This window comes from Nilaparvata lugens, chromosome 6, assembly GCF_014356525.2.
Source record: "Nilaparvata lugens isolate BPH chromosome 6, ASM1435652v1, whole genome shotgun sequence".
Lineage (NCBI taxonomy): Eukaryota > Metazoa > Arthropoda > Insecta > Hemiptera > Delphacidae > Nilaparvata > Nilaparvata lugens.
Genome location: NC_052509.1, coordinates 65,202,588 through 65,222,339, shown reverse-complemented (window position 1 = coordinate 65,222,339; position 19,752 = coordinate 65,202,588). Strand labels below are relative to the sequence as shown.

At 32.8% G+C, this 19,752-nt stretch overlaps 1 protein-coding gene across 38 annotated transcripts in view; it reads right to left on the bottom strand.

Annotated features, from left to right (window-relative positions):
* Window positions 1–19,752, bottom strand: part of LOC111050753 (LIM domain and actin-binding protein 1) — an 87,386-nt gene that overhangs the window by 3,776 nt on the left and 63,858 nt on the right. For 28 of the 38 annotated variants that reach the window (XM_039431688.1, XM_039431697.1, XM_039431689.1 and 25 more), the window contains 3 exons: window positions 19,289–19,630; window positions 16,055–16,258; window positions 2,235–2,365 (listed from right to left, as the gene is read on the bottom strand). In XM_039431688.1, coding sequence (XP_039287622.1) covers window positions 2,235–2,365; window positions 16,055–16,258; window positions 19,289–19,630 — 677 coding nt within the window. Of the gene's footprint in view, window positions 1–2,234; window positions 2,366–6,491; window positions 7,060–11,782; window positions 12,031–16,054; window positions 16,259–19,288; window positions 19,631–19,752 lie in introns of those variants that run through there. The other 10 variants (XM_039431707.1, XM_039431716.1, XM_039431709.1 and 7 more) reach the window with 2 other exon arrangements.

Here is a 19,752-nt window from a genome sequence, read left to right as displayed (position 1 = left end):
AAGGCCAAATGGCTGGGTAACTGTAGGCTAGTATTCGCCTTCTAGTGATGACGTCACATAACAGTCATGTGGCGCACGCGTCTCTATACAAGGCTATGGGAGCCTCCTGCCCGGCCGCCGTGTCTGAAAAACACTCCGTGTGGGTTGGCCCAAATGCTACCTTATCTCTATGCTTCTACAATGGTCTGTATGTATGTGTGTGTGTGTGTGTGTGTGTGTGTGGTGTGTGTGTGTGTGTGTGGTGTGTGTGTGTGTGTGTGTGTGTGTGTGGTGTGTGTGTGTGTGAGAGAGAGAGAGAGTGTGTGTGTGTGTGTGTGTATGTATGACTGTATGTATAACTGTATGTGCGTCTGTGTACACGATATCTCATCTCCCAATTAACGGAGTGACTTGAAATTTGGAACTCAATGTCCTTACAATGTAAGGATCCCACACGAACAATTTCGATCAAATGCAATTCAAGATGGCGGCTAAAATGGCGAAAATGTTGTCAAAAACACGGATTTCGCGTTTTTCTCGAAAACGACTCCAACGATTTTGATCAAATTTATACCTAGAATAGTTATTGATAAGCTGTATCAAGTCTGCCACAAGTCCCATATCTGTAAAAATGTCAGGAGCTCCGCCCCATCTATGCGAAGTTTGATTTCAGTTTCCCAATTATCAGGCTTCAGATACAATTTAAACGAAAATTTTAAGTGGAAAAGATTGAGCATGAAAATCTCTACAATTAATATCTTGTAAGATTTTCACCTAAAATTGAGAAAATGAAAATAAAATTGAAAATAAGCTCTAAATTCGAGAAAATGTGATTATTCAATTGCAAACTGTTGATTCTATTAAATCATTCACTATGAAGAGATAGCAAACCTCGTGTGTCTCCAGCGTATTGTCCTGTCACCAGCTGGCTCAGATCTTTAAATAGTAGACTTGAAATGCGCGTGAACACTAGCGTCAGGGGATCAATTTTCATAACGGCAAGGAAAGTTGTGTGAGTGCACCACACCAGATTTTTCTATTTTCATCCCATATTTCAACTTTTGTTTTTCTATTATATCACACATATTCTCCTTTATTCGAGTCCTAACTCCGCCTAATAAATCATTTTTTCAACATGAATTTGTGTATTTAGAACTGTGAAACTACCATTAAGGGCCGTTTGCACAGTGTAAGTTTAAGCTAACTTACACTAACAGCTAAAGCTTAAACCAAATCTGGATTTTTTTTTGGTTTAAACTAAAATTTCGTTTGCACAGTAACAGTTTAAACACTGTATTGAGTTTAAACTCTGGGAAAGTTTAAACCTCCAAAGCAGGAGGTTTAAATCAAATAATTTGGATTAACTTGACATCTGTAAAGATTTGATGAGGAAACAGCTGATAGTAAATTATTTTTCGACGGTTGTTTTTAATGCTTCTGTAGACGATAATTTATTATTAATTTAGGTTATCGTGAATCATTATTTGAATATAGAAATAATTATAATGGAGGAATTGATAGAAGTTGGTAATGCGATTGATGAAGATGACTGCAAAGAAATTTTAAAACTAAGAAAAATTGGGCAAAAACGAATGATTTAAATTTCTGGGATAATAGAGAATTTTCTTAACGGTTTTGCTTGAGTAAAGCAACTACCAATCCAGTATTTGATGAAATAAACCACTTGATAGAAAATAAGACAATTTTCAACAGTAGTCTTTGATTAGGAAACATATTTTTAATAACACATAACTGAGATATTTGCTTTCCAGTGATTTATAATAAACGAGGAAGACATATTAGATTTAAGCGTAACAAAATCGCTTTTTTAAAAACATTTAAAAATATATTTTTTGGTGCCTACTTAGTATAAGTTTTTATCTAATAGTAATATAGCATTCATCATTTTTTGATCGCATCTCACTTTTTTATTACTGTACAGCTTACGGCTCTGTGGATTTTGAACAAGGAAATAGTAGCTACATAACCTCAATTTACTGATGGTTTTTAAACAAATAACAAATTTCCTGTAAAAATCAGCCTTCATGATATAAACGATGACATTCTATTACTAACTTAACGCTAAACTAGTTTAACTTAAACTGGATAAGTAAATGCACTGAGAAAACCGATTCAAGTTAAGCGTTAAGTTTTAGCATTAACTCAATCGAATTTAGAAATCTGTACTGTGCAAACGGCCCTAAGAGAGGAAAGGACAATTATGGAAAACGAAAATATTTCTGACAGAAAATTACCTGAGAACGCAGCTGCATTGAGTACAGCGGAAGCATTTCTTGTGGAAAACTTTTCCGTTGGTCTCGACTCGCTCGAGAATGTAGACTTTTGTATCACAAGCTGCACACACGCTCATTGACTGCGCTGGGTCCTGAAATCAAAATTAAACAGATAAAAATAATTTACTTATTTAAACATCATCTTTACTAAAAATAAATCGAAATAAAAATCTCAGTACCCTTTTTTGTGAATTATTTTATCAAAACATATTTCAACATTCAGGCCATTTTTAAGGTCTTGAAAGAATCAAGGTCTTGAAAATGGCATGAATGTGTTGTGAAAAATAATTAAAAAAAGGGTACTGAGATCTTCATTTCTATTTATATTACTAGTAGCCCTAAACAGAAAAGAGACAATCATCTATACTCTACACCTGGCGCATCACGAGAAGGCCCCTAGTTTTCATTGAAGGCCAATGGTTTTCTAATGGCAGACAGGGCCCTTCTCGTGTTGCGCTAGGTATAACCATTACTCTCAACTCTCAATAAAGCTTATGTTATCTCTTCTCCTTGGTACAACCATAGAGAAACAATAGCGTAAGTAGATATCCCATGGTATAGGGCGTTTATGTCGCAACTGTTATCCCAAGCCGATTACTGTCGGTTATGGTCGATTTTTACTGTTTTGTTGGGGTAAGAGTGTATGAACGGTACAGTATGAGAGACTACCAGCGTCATAAAGCTTCACAGGAAAGAACTACGTGGACTATCGGCTTGAGATAACAGTAAAAGTTGCGACATAAACGCCATATACCATGGGATATCTACTTATGCTATTGTTTCTCTATGGTACAACTAACCAGAAATTGATGGGAACTCAATCAGCACTCATGACAATGATTATTTTAGACAACTCAAAACTTATGAAGAGTATGGCATTAAAAACTATAGTGAGGTCCACGTTATAATGGCAGTGTTTGATTAGCAATGGTATTTCTATCCTTGTCTATCATTCAACAAAGCGGATAGCGCTATCTCTTTCTAGCTTTGCTTTGTTGCCAGATCGTCTCTCTTTCTAGCTTTGCTCTGTTGCCAGATCGTCTTTTAACAATGTAGAATTAATAATGAATTAACAAAACATTTCATCTTAATTATGTAAACTCATTATGAAATTATTAAAACATATAATGTCTTGCTTAATAAAATATAATTGATTATTTTGAAAGAGAATGAACAGTTCATATTACATCAATAAACCTGTATCAGCAACCGTCTATAGAAGGCAACAGATCGTCTATAGACAAGACAGAAGATCGGCAACGGCAACGTTGTTCTCCTATCTTTCTCCACTGCCATTATAACGTGGACCTCACTATAGTAAAACTCGAATACCGTAGGAAAATCTATCAACTCAACGAAAAAAAAATCAATCATGAAAGTTAAAATAAAATAGGCCTACTTAGCGTTAATAGTGATAAGAAAATAAGATTAAGGCTGTGCAAAGGCTAAAAATAAACTTTTTACTCGTGATATTTTTCAAAGTTTTTTGATTTGTATATCATCAAGCTATTAAAATGAAAAATTTTTCTCAGGAAAACATTTTTTTTTCTGATCATTACTTTTTGAGATAAGAGCGCCTAAAATTTGAATTTTTGGACAGAACATTTCAAATTCGGTAAGAGATAAATCCATGAGATTTAGAGGATATATTATTCATGGTATTGTTGATTTAGTAAAACAAAAATTTTCTGAAAATATAACTTTTTAAGATAGTTATTCAATTTACTAAAAATAACTTCTAGTTGAGTTATTTTTGGTAAATTGAATAACTTTTCCAGAAATTGATATTTTCTGAAAATTTTTGTTTTACTAGATCAACAATACCATGAAGAATCCATCCTCTGAATCTCATGGATTTATATCGTACCGAATTTGAAATGTTCTGTCCCAAAAATTCAAACTTTTTGCGCTCATATCTCAAAAAGTAATGATCAGAAAAATTTATTTCCTGAGAAAACTTTTTCATTTTGATAGCTTGATGATATACAAATCGAAAAACTTTGAAAAATATCACGAGTAAAAAGTTTATTTTTAGCCTTTGCACAGCCTTAACTACAAAAGTTGTGGAGAATGAGTTGGAAAGTAAGTGATAGAAGATTTTAAAAGTGAGATACAAGAAATAGAGGACTAGATGAATGATAGAAAGAGAGAAAAAAAAGAAATAATTAAAAGGTGAGATAAACAAAGACAACGGTGAAGGCTATAGTGAGGTTTACTTCAAGCTGTCAGTATTGGTTAAATGGGAAACATTGATTGTTATTCATAAGGAATGCTGACAGTTCCAAATGAATCTAATACATACAAATTAAGTTTATAACATAGAAGAGAATACATTTATTTTTTTGTAGTTTGAAATGGACTGGGTATTTGAGAAATAGTTCACTGGAAGTTTATGTCTCCTTGAGTACAAAACTTTATACTTCTTTCAAAAACCATTATACTGATACATATTCGAATAGTATTATTACAAGACAATCAATCCAGCTTTCTTCTGCTTGTAAAAATTTCCAGATTTTGCAACCTAAATTATTCTTTTACTGTACCTATTTACTTTACTTCACTTTAGAAAGTTAGATTTCAACTACAGCAGGAAAAATCATACTTAAAAAATGCACCATAAACATATCCTATTATATTAACCGAGCAATTTCTGTATATCTATATATATAAAAGCGAAATGGCACTCACTCACTGACTGACTGACTCACTCACTCACTCACTCACTCACTCGCAGTACTAAAAATCTACCGGACCAAAAACGTTCAAATTTGGTAGGTATGTTCAGTTGGCCCTTTAGAGGCGCACTAAGAAATCTTTTGGCAATATTTTAACTGTAAGGGTTGTTTTTAAGGGTTTAAAGTTCGTCTTTTAGCATGTATATTCTTCTTCTCCCAATCTCTTAATTATAATTGAAATTTCCATATCATATGTTACTATAGAACTATGATCTAGATAGAGTACCTCTTCGAAACAGTTGTTAACTGGCAACTAAATTAATAATTTTGTCAGGTTGGCATTAAGTTGAGTTGACTTTGTTAGGTTGGCACCAAGTTGAAGATTTAAATGCATTTATCGCGGAAAATTTGATTGGGCACTACTACTTCAATCCTGGGAATATTATATTACTAGCCGTCAGGCTCGTTTCGCTCGCCATATCCGTTCAGCCAGACGTTTAGTCTGGCCCCCGACTAACATATGATAAAAATGCTCAAATGAAAAATGCAGGCGAGCGAAGCGAGTCTGCTGATTTCATTCTTGGTCGATCCAGTCGGGGGTCCAGGGGGCGGAGCCCCCTGGCTTGATGGATATGGCGAGCGAAGCGAGCCTGACGGCTAGTCTGTTTATATTTTTATATTTGGTTATTTAAGTTCACCGGATCTCGAAAACGGCTCTAACGATTTTCACGAAATTTGGAACATAGTAGGTTTGTGATATAAACATTCGATTGCACTAGGTCTCATCCCTGAGAAAACTCGCTGAAGGACATGAAAAGGGTAACAATTATTCATCCTTGGAAAAACAGATGATAATTTCGTCGTTTGTCGAAAAAGAAGGTGCGTGTGTGGGACAGAAACAGAATTATTCCCAGCTGTGTAATCAATCAGCGAAAAATATTATCTAGCTAGACAATTTAATCGACTTGATCAAAATAATCTGATTTGTTGACATGACATGATAATCCTTCTAAACTAGAGTATATCATAATTTTCAAAGTTGATCATTATTTGCCAATAAGTGATTAGTGAGTGTTATTTTGTTATTCAATTCGGTTTGTAAATAATCTAAATTAGAACTTTTCTGTTTTCAAATGTTTGAACTGAAAATTGAACCTGAATTCAAGTGTATGGAGCATAACCTACTTTCTGGACTATTTAAAGTGTATAAATCAAAATTCGGGGAAGAAACAGTTTTGGGCTGTGCCTGTTAGTCCTTCCTCAATCATTTTAAAGAATTGTGTTTGGTTTATTAATAGTCAATAAATAAATAACAAGCGAAGCCCGGTGCCCCGATATTTACTGTATTATTACTCTAACGATCAAATAAAAAACATAAGCAAAAATAAATATATATTAATAACAATAACACAGAAACATATGATAGTAATAATTAAGATATAACTCACCTTGTGCATATCACAAAAATGTTCATTTTCATTTCTCAATAATATCTTACAGTAGAAATAATTCACAAAATATACAATTTCCAACACCAAACAACTCAAGTATTAATAAAAGTTTTATTTTCTCACAGTATTCAAATACAGATGGAATTACAAAACTCAATAAAATTATTCCTCTAGAAGTAAACAAACATTCAAAATGTTTAAAACAATATATTTCTTTTAGTGTTACTCAAAAAGTAACAGTAGTTATCATATTATTTCATAATAATAAATATATGAAATCGATCTTAAAATATTGATTACATAATGGATTACTGTAACAACAACTCTTCAATAATTTTCCTCTAATAAATTTATGAATGGAAATATTTCCAATAAAGATAGTAGAAATATGTTGAGTATGAATGAATAATACACAACGACTACAAAGAGATTAAGAACATATTTCTAGTATGATGAACTAGAAAAACTTCTAGTAAAGGAAGCTGACGAATGAAAATGCCGCGAGATGTGATTAAGCTTAGAATGATGATCACAAATTGTAAAGTTCAAGCATATTCACTATATAATATAAAACGTAGTAGTAATCACTGCTCTTCAAGACTCAAAACATTCTTTCGTTGTCCGAATTATTATATTCAACTGCATCGATGTCAGTTATTACTGAAACAAAAGAGAAATATAAAACTATTAATTATTGTTCTCTCTTTATTTATCGTTATCTATGTAGTTGAAACAGTAATATAGCCATATATAAATGAATCAGAGTTTTGTGTAGAGGAATTATTTAATAATCAATCAACTATTAGTTGAATATCTGAAAAATCTAATTTTCAACTTTACTCCATTGAAAGAGGTTTAATAGTTTCATGTTGAATTTGTTTCATTATTTAATGATCAATCAACTATTAGTTAAAAATCTGAAAAAAAAACTAATTTTCAACTTTACTCCATTGAAAAAGGTTCAAGAGTTTCATGTTGAATTTGTTTCATTATTTAACGATCAATCAACTATTAGTTAAAAATCTGAAAAATCTAATTTTCAACTATACTCCATTGAAAGAGGTTTAATAGTTTCATGTTGAATTTGTTTCATTATTTAATGATCAATCAACTATTAGTTAAAAATCTGAAGAATCTAATTTTCAACTATACTCCATTGAAAGAGGTTTAATAGTTTAATGTTGAATTTGTTTCATTATTTAATGATCAATCAACTATTAGTTAAAAATCTGAAAAATCTAATTTTCAACTTTACTCCATTGAAAGAGGTTTTAGTTTCATGTTGAATTGGTTTCATTATTTAATGATCAATCAACTATTAGTTAAAAATCTGAAAAATCTAATTTTCAACTTTACTCTATTGAAAGAGGTTTTATGTTGAATTTGTTCAACAGTTGAAATCATAATTGATTAACTTGAGGGAGTTGTTCCTCTCAAGAAGACAAACATTCCAAAATGAACAGTTTATCTTCCATGTTGATTTCAATAATGAAAAGTGAAAAATAATGTTCAGAGTATAGAAATCCTAGGTTATTATTGTACTCTCATTTCAACTTTCTACAATTCATACAAAGTCACTTTGAAATTTATAATTGTTACTGGTTTTGATCGCACAGTGGCATTGAAAATTCACTTAGATTATAGATGAAATCACATGAAAATAAGTAATGAAATAACAACGACAAATCACAAGAAATATTATTGTTCATATTTATTTATTATATAGTAGGGGTTATATTGAAATTAGGGGGGTATGGTCTTATTCGTGTACTTTATTTATTTAAGGATTTGGTTTTTCTTTATTCTTATTTCTTTATTTCAGTTAGAATCTTGGGAGCTTTATATTTAAGATTTTTTTGTTTATTACAGTCTGATTATCGGCAGAGAGATCCTTGCCGTATTACCCAATGTCATTTCCTATCAACACTCAAGTTTATAGGTTATATATTGGGTTCTTAATGTTTCCTCACTAAAAATTTGCACTTTCACTTCCTGAGTTTCTATTTTATAAAGTTTAAAATTAAGAAAACTCGTTTCTAAACACAAATTCATATTTGAAAAGCAAACAAATATAAAATTTTGATGATAATATTGAAAGATGAAAATTTTACAATTCAATTTTTGTATATTTTCCATGTCCATTTCAAGAACTCATTATCTATACAGTAGTAGTGGACCAAAATATGATAACTTTGAAAACTATGTAGAAATTTAATGTCAATGCTGTTGGTAAAACTGATTCTATAGAATCAGACGAAAATTGCAGGCGATTAATGAGACAACCTGACACTTTTGACTATGATGAGATTCACTCTGAATTTGAAATTTAAATTGAATGTGAAATTTTCATCTTTCAATATTATCATCAAAATTTTATATTTTGATATAATACATAAAAGATACATGAAATATTATTGTTCATATTATTTATTCATATGGCATTTATCGGCAGAGAGATCCTTTTGGATGTTCTGCCTCGCCGTATTACCCATTGTCATTTCCTATCAACACTCAAGTTTATAGGTTATATATTTGGTTCTTCATGTTATAAATAAATAAAATAAAACTTTGAATTTGAACAGTTAGCATTGGCTGAATGGGAAATATTGATGAATATAACAATACTAATACTGGACAGTTAAAATTTGATCTTTTAATATTCAAACTTTCAATAAATAAATTTTTATATCCCATAAGCCGCCTACAATTTTTGTCAGGTTAACGTCGAGCGCTTAGCTCTAGGGACAAACTAATTCCGCTAGATCACTCCAGCTGTACTATTCACTTACTGCCCCAGCATAGCAGGCGTAAAACCGAGCTTTAAAGGTACACATACCAGCGGCTATTATTGTATCTATAGAAGAAGTTTAAGCATCAACTTTATTTATCAAGAGCAGCGCTACAAGTTGCTATGAATTTAAAGACTATAGAACGAACATTGAATGTGAAAAAGGAGTTTAAAATGCATGAAATTTAACTTTTTGCAGATTTTCAAAAACAAAGTTGATGTAATTTTAGCTATATTGAAGAGGAGACTTGCATATTTTTCTGAAATTTTTCTGACCTGTAGTTTTTGAAGGGTTAGTGTACCATCTGACTCAAAAAAGTGACTTTTGAAGCCCTATTGTTCGCTAACAGAGGCTGATAAAAATATTTCAATTGCATAGATTGATAGATTGCATAGATTACATGTCCTAAGAACCTGTCCAATAGATTAGAAAAATAAAAAAAATTTTTTTTTTGGAAAAAAAATATTGAATGCACAACCTTAAGGAATTATGACAGTTAAAAGTGAATCCATCTACTGATGGAGTTCTCCTCAATATTGAAATGAATACTTTTGAGAGACTTATAATAGATGGAATATAATTGAATTCATCTCTTTATTATCAAAATCAGGTTTTGATCATTAATCTCCAAGGATACAACCACAGCCACCGGATGATTTAAAAAGGACTTTGAAACTTTGAAAATTCATATAAATTTTATTAAACAAGGTACAGAGCTGGTTTTGGTGTTGTTTTAAAGGAAAATACTAAAGTTTTTACTTTCCTTGCCCTATTACACTAGGTAAGGAAAGTATTGCTTTCCAAAAAAAATTAAGGTACCCCGATTTCAAGTTTTCTATACGTTTCAAGGTCCCCCGAGTCCAAAAACATGATTTTTGGGTGTTGGTCTGTGAGTGTGTGTGTGTGTGTATGTGTGTATGTCTGTGAACACGATAACTCCAGTCCTAATCAACCGATTGACTTGAAATTTTAAACTTAAAGTCCTTATACCATGAGGATCTGACAATAAGAAATTCAATAAGATTGAATTCAAAATGGCGGATAATTACTAAAAAACCATGTTTTTCACGGTTTTCGCGAAAACGGCTGCAACGATTTTCTTCAAATTTATACCATAGATAGCTAAGCCCTATCAACTGACATGAGTCTCATTTTTGGGAAAATTGCAGGAGCTCCGTAATATTCTTGAGAAAAATGGCAGATAATTACTAAAAAACCATGTTTTTCAAGATTTTCTCAAAAATTACTAGACCGATTTTTTTCAAATTCATACCCTGTATAGTTATTTATCAGCTCTATCAACTGGCATAAGTCTCCTTTCCGGGAAACTAATGGGGGGTTCACCCCATCCTTGAGAAATGGACTTTGTAACCTCCTTCTCGTGCATGAGGTAGGTAGGTAGAGCAGTTAATAAAAAGAACACATAGTCGAGATACTTCATCTGTAGAACAGCTGTTTTGAGGACTTTTAAAAAAAATCATCGAATTTTACAATTTACACAAAAGAAAAATTACTCTGAAAACAATTATAAATACACATATACTGTATACAGAAGTCTGATCGTAGTTTCAAATAAAATGTTGCCGCTAATCGTCATTATGTTATTCCCCTGAATTATTCTCGTTTAGAAATTGGGCTTACAGTTCAATGAGCAAGGAAAGTTGTGTGAGTGTACCACAACAGATTTTTTTACCTTAAACTAAAGATGTTCTATGTAACTTCCGTTGTTATCCTGCAGACATCTCATCGATACTCGATTTCTTCCCAGACTCGCACTAGCATTTCAGTTCAGGTGTAACTTGCTCAACAGCAGCGCAAATCCTTGCTCTATGTTCAGGTAGAGTGGCTGGCAAAGGGGGTAGTACGTACACAATATCTTTCATAAAACCCCACAAGAAAAAATCCAGCGGTGTTAGGTCTGGGGAACGAGGGGCCATGCAATTGGCGCATTACGGCCAATCCACTGATTTCTGGGAAGAAATCGACTATCGACTGTAGGATAACCAACGGAAATCACATAGAACATATTAAGTTTAGTTTAAGGTGAAAAAACTTGAAGTGTTTTCCTTTAAAACAACACAAAAACCAGCTATGTACCTTGTTTAATAAGATCTATTTAAGATTACAAAGATTACTTTGTTTAAGATTTAAGGATAACCAACGGAAGTCACATAGAACATATATAGTTTAGTTTAAGGTAAAAAAAACTTGAAGTGTTTTCCTTTAAAACAACACAAAACTAGCTCTGTACCTTGTTTAATAAGATTTATTAAAGATTACAAAGATTACTTTGTTTAAGATTTAAGGATAACCAACGGAAGTCACATAGAACATATATAGTTTAGTTTAAGGTAAAAAAAAACTTGAAGTGTTTTCCTTTATAACAAAACCAAAACCAGCTCTGTACCTTGTTTAATAAGATTTATAAGAATTGTCAAAGTTGTAAAGTTCTTTTTGAATCACTCGGTATAACAGGGCCGTATTATTGTAGGAGGCTCTGATACAACTCATTAGCCAAATTCATGATTGATTCAATCTGTTTCAACTTGAGGCAAAACGAATAATTTTCAATCACAATCTCTCATTGAATATCATAAAAGATAAATTTGATCATATTCGATTACAAAAAAAACGGATTTACAATCATATTTAATTATTAGAGACATCTCATAAAATCTAAATAAGACAATTAATTCATCTATTTATTGAAAAATGACATGCACTCACCTGATTTGACATCTCATGCACACAACAACGCTTCATGCAGGATGCAGGACTCTGGTTGCCATCAGTTTGCAATTATTTAGCCGGGTGGTTGGTTAGTGTTTAACACGTTAGAAAACTAAAAACGAAAACTTGGAAGCCAATATTATAACAAAAAAACTGTAAAACAAGATCAAAACCTATCCCCCTATGAATGGAAGAAGCAAAAAGTTGAAGCGAATTTGTTATCAATTCTTACTCCTCAATTTGTTATTTCATTACTCCTTTCTTCAGAAAAATTACAGAAAACAGGAAGCAATTGTCCAGATTTCATAGAGAATTATTTTCAAGAAGCCACTGTATACCGTTTGTTAATTGTTAAATACCAATATTGCTTCTTATTGTATAAGGACATGCACTGCTGGAGATTTTCCACTTCAATAGCAAGTTGGAATTAATTGTGTTTCATAGTTTAAATCCATAAGCTAACACTACGTTTACCTAACGCTAAACCACGTTTACTTGTAGAAATGATTGCATTTATCATAATGTGTTTCATACGGGGTTTAAACAAACAGCTGACATTTCTCCGTTTAAACCGAGTCTCCGGGCCTGAATATCAGAAATTTGATTTCAAATATTTGATGAAAATCCATACCATTTTTACTTTCCTTGCCCTATTACCATAGGTAAGGAAAGTATTGCTTTCCGAAAAAAATTAAGGTACCCCAATTTCTAAATTTCTATACGTTTCAAGGTCCCCTGAGTCCAAAAAACTGGTTTTTGGGTATTGGTCTGTATATGTGTGTGTGTGTGTGTGTGTGTGTGTGTGTGTGTGTGTGTGTGTGTGTGTGTGTGTGTGTGTGTGTGTGTGTGTGTGGTGTGTGTGTGTGTGTGTGTGTGTGTGTGTGTGTGTATGAGTGTATGTGCGTCTGTGTACACGATATCTCATCTCCCAATTAACGGAATGACTTGAAATTTGGAACTTAAGGTCCTTTCACTATAAGGATCCGACACGAACAATTTCGATCAAATGCAATTCAAGATGGCGGCTAAAATGGCGAAAATGTTGTCAAAAACAGGGGTTTTCGTGATTTTCTCGGAAACGGCTCCAACGATCTTGATCAAATTCATACCTAAAATAGTTATCGATAAGCTCTATCAACTGCCACAAGTCCCATATCTGTAAAAATTTCAGGAGCTTTGCCCCATAAATGCAGATAGATTCCCAATTATCAGGCTTCAGATACAATTGAAACGAAACAAATCAAGTGGAGTAGATTGAGCACGAAAATCTCTACAATTAATGTTCAGTAACATTTTCACCTAAAATTGAAAATAAGCTTTAAATTCGAGAAAATGTGATTATTCAATTGCAAATTATTGTTGATTCTATTAAATCATTCACTATGAAGAGATAGCAGACCTCATGTGTGTCTCCAGCGTTATTGCCCTGTCACCAGCTGGCTCAAATATTTGAATAGTAGACTTGAGATGCGCGGGAACACTAGCGTCAGGTGATCAATTTTCATAACGGCAAGGAAAGTTGTGTGAGTGCGCCACATCAGATTTTTAAAGCTGCGTTTATACCAAAGTTATTAACAAAATGTTGATGACATAATCCTTATAGATTCTATTAGATTGAACATAACATGATGAGCATATGTGTTTGTCAAGTTTCGTTCAATCTAATAGAATCTATAAGGATTGAGCTATTAACATTTTGTTAATAACTTTGGTGTAAACGCAGATTAACACGACTATTAATTATAAAAATTAATTAATTATACAAATTAAATTATTAACACGACTCTAAATTATTGATGAGTTCATGACAAATTAAATATTTAAGAAAGTTTCAGAATGTAGAATGATATTATAGTAGCTTTACTTCACGAGTATATTTATAATTGATGAGAAATTATAATCAAACACTGTTTCAACTTCCAAACCCGTTCAATAAGATGTCTTCTTCCAAACCCTGTCAATAAGATGTCTTTCGAAAAATCACAAAATTCAGAGTGTTTGAATTAGTCTTCACCGCTTCTTCAACCACACTGCATGATGTCCGGCGTTAAATTCGTGAAATAAACATCGTCTGTGAGTGTTCCTAATACATGTTGATTGTGACTTGGTTGAAGGTAGTAGTCGATTTCAACTATTTTTATTACAACGTTACAACCTCCTGATTTGATAAAAGATGAACATCTTGAGTTAACATCAAAAATAAACATTGCCTGTGAGTTTTCCTAAAACATGTTGATTGTGACTTGATTGAAGGTAATTGTCGATTTTCCACTATTTTTATCACAACCACCTGATTTGATAAAAAATGAACATCTTGAGTTAACACGAAAATTGTTGATGTAGGTGTTATTCTGGATTTCCGACTACTTCTATGTCAACAGTTCAACCTTCTAAATTAACAAAAATGTGAATCTAAACAACGGGTTTAAATGAAAGAGGATATCAGACACAACAGGTTAACTACAACAATCAAGCTTTCACAACGGAGACTATGACATGCATTGGAAAAATAAATGCATCTTCAAGTTCCTCCTCAAAAAATAATACACGAAGTATCCACAAGTTTATTTTCATGATATTATATCATTTCGTGAAAGAACAATAAAAATTGTTCTTAAAAATTCTTATGTGAGAAATGGTAAAAAAGGAATCCAATTCAATAAAAGCTTAAAAAATTTAAAGCTTTAAATTTTTAAAGCTTTAAAAATTCTTATGTGAAAAATGGTAAAAAAGGAATCCAATTCAATAAAATTGTCGAAATTGACTCAAAATTCCATGAATTATTTTTTTACAACCAACCCTGACATGAATCATTCCAAAGATTTCAACTTTTGACGCTCATATCCCAAAAATAGAAACGATGAAACAAAGTTCTTCCTTAGAAATTTGTTCCATTTTGGTAACTTGATAGTATCCAAATCGAAATAGTTGAAAAATTTTACCAGTAAGACGTTTCCAAAAGCGTGGTGCACAACCGTGATGCATCGTCAGGGAAATATTAAAAAAGAGTGTAAAAATTGAGTTGAAAGAAATTCTTACAAATAGTTTACCACCAACCAGTTACAGAGGTTTTAGTTTTGATAGTTTTGGCTTTAGAAATATTAATAACTAAACCATCATAGAAAACAAGTATTGAATGAATGAATAGATAGAAGCTTTCATTGTCAAAAATAACAACAAGTTACAGACTCTTGAAATGTAAATTATACAATAATATTATAGAATAGTACTCCTCACCTAGGAACGAGTCTGTGTGTGAGGGTTGGTAATGTGTTTTATAATATTGAATTTCAGAAAAAATATATTTGAGCCATGAAAGGATTGCATCCTTTAGTAGTGGGACGCACTTTATTCTGTCAACATTATTTGAATAAGAAACATTGATGTTATTCATCAGAGAGGCTGACAGTTCGAAAATCAAAATCAAATCAAAATCAATTTATTGCCATTTTTTTTTTACAAAATTAATCTAACAGTAGATCAAAACTACCATCTTAGATTATTTCCCAAATTTTTCAATGGAGAGGAAAACTGTAATGTAACTGAATGTAATCATTCTATTATATTCGGTTTTTAATCAAATCAAATTCAAATTTCTAGTTTTTTTATTTCTGGACTGAAAAGTGGACTGAAATCAATTCAAGTGGAAGACATAACCCATCATCTTTATTCATTCTTAACTCTACCTTCATTGTATTATCATTCATCCCATCATCATCACCTAGGCTTAAAATACTTCTAGAAAGTCGCCTTTGGAAAATAATGAATGACTGAAAAATTGGAGGTTAAAAAAATAATAACATCAAGTCAACATGGCGGGTATTAAAATAAATATTAGCTGGGGAATGGGAGCTACAAATCTAAGAGGTCTGGACCCTGTTGCATGAGAATATACAAGCTAATATTATTCCTATTTTATTAAGTAGATTCCTATTATAATAGCCGGCTGACTACTAATATTATTATTTTGTATTTTCTCATGCAACAGGCCCCAGGTAGTATACGGCAGGTATTATTTTATCATGGCAGGTATTACGGAAGATATGGTATAGATATTAGCTAGGGAACAAATGAACTAAAGGCTAACACAAACACTGGCTAAATTAATATGAGAGGGATTTGTTGACTAAGCTTACCACAAAGCGATTCACTTTTGGCCTTGACTTTTCCTTGGGCTGTTCAGACTTGAGTGATTCAAAGTGCGCGCGCAGAGACTTGGTCGAGTCTAGACTCGCCTGGTCGGAGTCTAACATGTTTATGGCGTTGTTCTTAGACTGCTTCTCCGGTTCCCAGTGCTCGAATTTTTCCTTCAGCGATTTGGCTCTGGCCGCGTTCTGAGCCTGAAATAGAAGACGTTCACAATGAGTTTCAAGATTTTCTTACAATCATTTTATTACACATTGTTCGATAATTGAACTCTAGGAAAGACACAACAGGCTTATCGTAAATTTGTACAATAATTGAACTCTAGAAAATAAGCAACAGGCTTATCGTAAATTTGCACAAACAGAAGAAATATGTACATACAAAATCATAAAGAAGATTTGATAGTTTTTCTATTATTGTAATGATAAAGTTAATTACTATAGGAATGACTAATACCCTCTTTATACTGTATACCTCTTTAATACTCTCTAAAATACAAATCTATTCTCTCTCTAGCACTCAATAATTTAGTACCCTCTTTAGACTTTTTAATATAAAAATAACTAGTTATTTTATTTATAACGAGCAATCAAGTCATTTTCAAGTGTCAAATTAAACAATTCAAGTAGCCAAATGCAAAAGCATTTAATTAGAGCCGCTCTAAAACGGCCTAGACTGTATCCAAGCAAGAATTTGTTTGTTGAATTTGGGGTTCCAACGCTACGACAGGTCTTTGTAGGGAAAATCATTACACATGCCAATAGAAATAAGCAGCATCTTACTCTGAATACACATTTACACAACCTTCGTCCGTCTGTACTCAATCCTTATACTCGAAACTTTACAAGATTAACTATAAATAAACATCAATTCACATACTTCATGGAATACTTTGCTAATATAGTCCCATATCACTTTATAAACAATAGAACAAAAAAACTAAGTAGTGAAATAGAAGAGTGGGTAAAATCTAGAGTTTATTTCAAGATAAGTGTATGAAATGATAATTTTGTATAACTGTAAGATCATAGTGTATAATACGTCTGTTATAGTACGTTTTTCTTGATTCTGTACTATAGGTATTATAGTATATATCCACTTTTAGTATTGATTAATGTTATAATATTTGTAATTTTCAATCGCACTCACTGCTGTGCCACTTATGTTAACAAGTTCCACTTATGTCGGTAGTGCCTCTTATATAAATTTACTTATTTATAATATTATTTATAGTATCTATCATATTTCTAATGTAAGTACTGATTGTAAAATGTTATGGCAAATAAATTTCAAATTTCAAATTTCAGCCCTATTGAAATACTTAATAAATTCAAGTTTCAATAGAATACAATAGTATCAACATATTGTCATTTAGAAGTATAAACACAACCTCCCCCATTAAAACATAATCTTTTAGGTTATTTAGACAAATTGAAATCTACCCAATCTAAGATCCTCATCCTGTCGTGGTCATCGACGGAATTTATGCACAAACAAAAACACAGCTTAACAATGCCTGTCGTCGTCGACTGCGGAAGTTTACGCACAAAGAGAAACCCGTCTTTAGGATGTGATCACATTGAATGCGAATATTTGCAAGTGCACGTCAGTTTATGCAGTTTATACCGCAGTCGACGACGACAGGCATTGTTAAGCTGCGTTTTTGTTTGTGCATAAATTCCGTCGATGACCACGACAGGATGAGGATCTTAGATTGGGTAGATTTCAATTTGTCTAAATAACCTAAAAGATTATGTTTTAATGGGGGAGGTTTTAAATGACAATATGTTGATACTATTAAAAATGTTTTGATTATTGAATAATAAACAAAAATAATGAAAAGATATTTGATCAGCTGTTTTAGCACACTTGAAATTTGGACAATATGAATGTCAACTGCGGATGTTTACAAACAAACGAAAATGCACCTTTATCTGGAAACATTTGTATTGTCCAAATTTCAGGTGTTCTAAAACAGCTGATACAGAAATTTCACGTTGTTTGTGTTTATTATCTAAGAATCAAAACATTTCGAATCAACATATTTTTCAAGTCAACTTGAAAATGTGACCGGTGTGGTCACGAAACCATGGTCGCGTACTAAATAAAACAGTGTAGAATTTGACAATATATTTGTGTTTTTATTCAATTCAACATATTGCCATTTGAAAGTATAAAATTGACCTTCCCCATTAAACCATAACTGAACATAATCCATAAGGTTAGACAAATTGAAATCCACCCAATCTGAGATTCTCACCCTGTTATGGTCGACGACGGCATTATGCACAAACGAAAACCCACATTGAAGCTGCGTACAGACTTGAACGCCACGAACCCGCGCATTTCACTTTACATCAACTGATGCTACGCTTATTATATCTGTACCATTGTGCCGAAAATTCTAGGTAAATTGATCTGTATCTTACGTTTTTGTACAGAAACAGATATAATCAGCTGATTAAAAGTGAAGTGCGCATGTCTGTAAGCAGCTTTTTAGTTCTTCTTTGTTTGTTGACCGAGCGAAGTGAGGTGAAAAGAAAGATCTGACAGAATGAAAAGGTACTGGGAAGAAAGGAAGAGAATTGAAGCGAATAAACGAAGAAAGAGGACTAACCAGAGACTACAGTGATCCTATGTGGTCATAAAATTAAAAAAAAACCCAGCTTAAATCATGTGTCAGCTCTTGAAGGTCTATAAGTCAAAAGTGAGAACTCGCTAAGGCTCGTTCAAATAATAAGTATTATAATTGACCGAGCGAAGTGAGGTCAAAGATTCAAGTCGACGGTTTGGCATTTCTCTTAATGTTTAAATGTTTGAATGTTTAAATGTTTATATGTTGCGCATTTACGGCGAAACGCGGTAATAGATTTTCATGAAATTTGACAGGTATGTTGTTCCTTTTTTAATTACGCGTCGACGTATGTACAATGTTTTTGGAAATTTTGCATTTCAAGGATAATATAAAAGGAAAAAGGGGCCTCCTTCATAAGCCAATATTAGAGTAAAAATCAGACTATAGTCTGATAAATCAGCTGAAAAGTGATTAGACAGATGTGTGGAGAAGCCAGTCTATTGCTGTATTTCCGTAAGGTCTATAGTTTCAATCGGGTACTAGTGGATGAGAATACTGCGTCAGGTCTACTGTTCACAGAACTACTAGTAATAATAAAGTTGAATTTGAAACTAATACTACACATGAGTGGCAAAGACTTAGTACTTGCCTGTTTCAAAAACTCATCCTCAATCTTGTCAGACGCGCGTACAATTCCGTTGTTCTCCTCTTCCTCACTTTCCTCCTCCTCTTCCTCCTCACTCTCCTCCTCCTCCTCCTCTTCCTCCTCCTCATCGTCCTCGTCCTCCTTGTAGTCGGGAGGAGGCGTGAAGCGCTTGAGCGGCTTGAGGCCCTCGGGCACAGGCTCCCTGGCTTCCTCCATTTGCCGGAAGATGGAGAGCATCTTGGAGGTGGTCTGGCTGCGCTTCACCACCGCCTCATCCTCGGCCACCGGGTCGTCGCTTCGCACCACATTCGGGTCGCGGTAGATCTCGCGATCTGGAGACTCAGTCTACAACCATAGGAAATATTCGATAATATTATCGATATTATAATTATCGTTGGTATAATCATCTTCTCTTCATAACAGAAATTTGATGTGATGAATGTTTTGTTACTATAATGTTGGGAGTT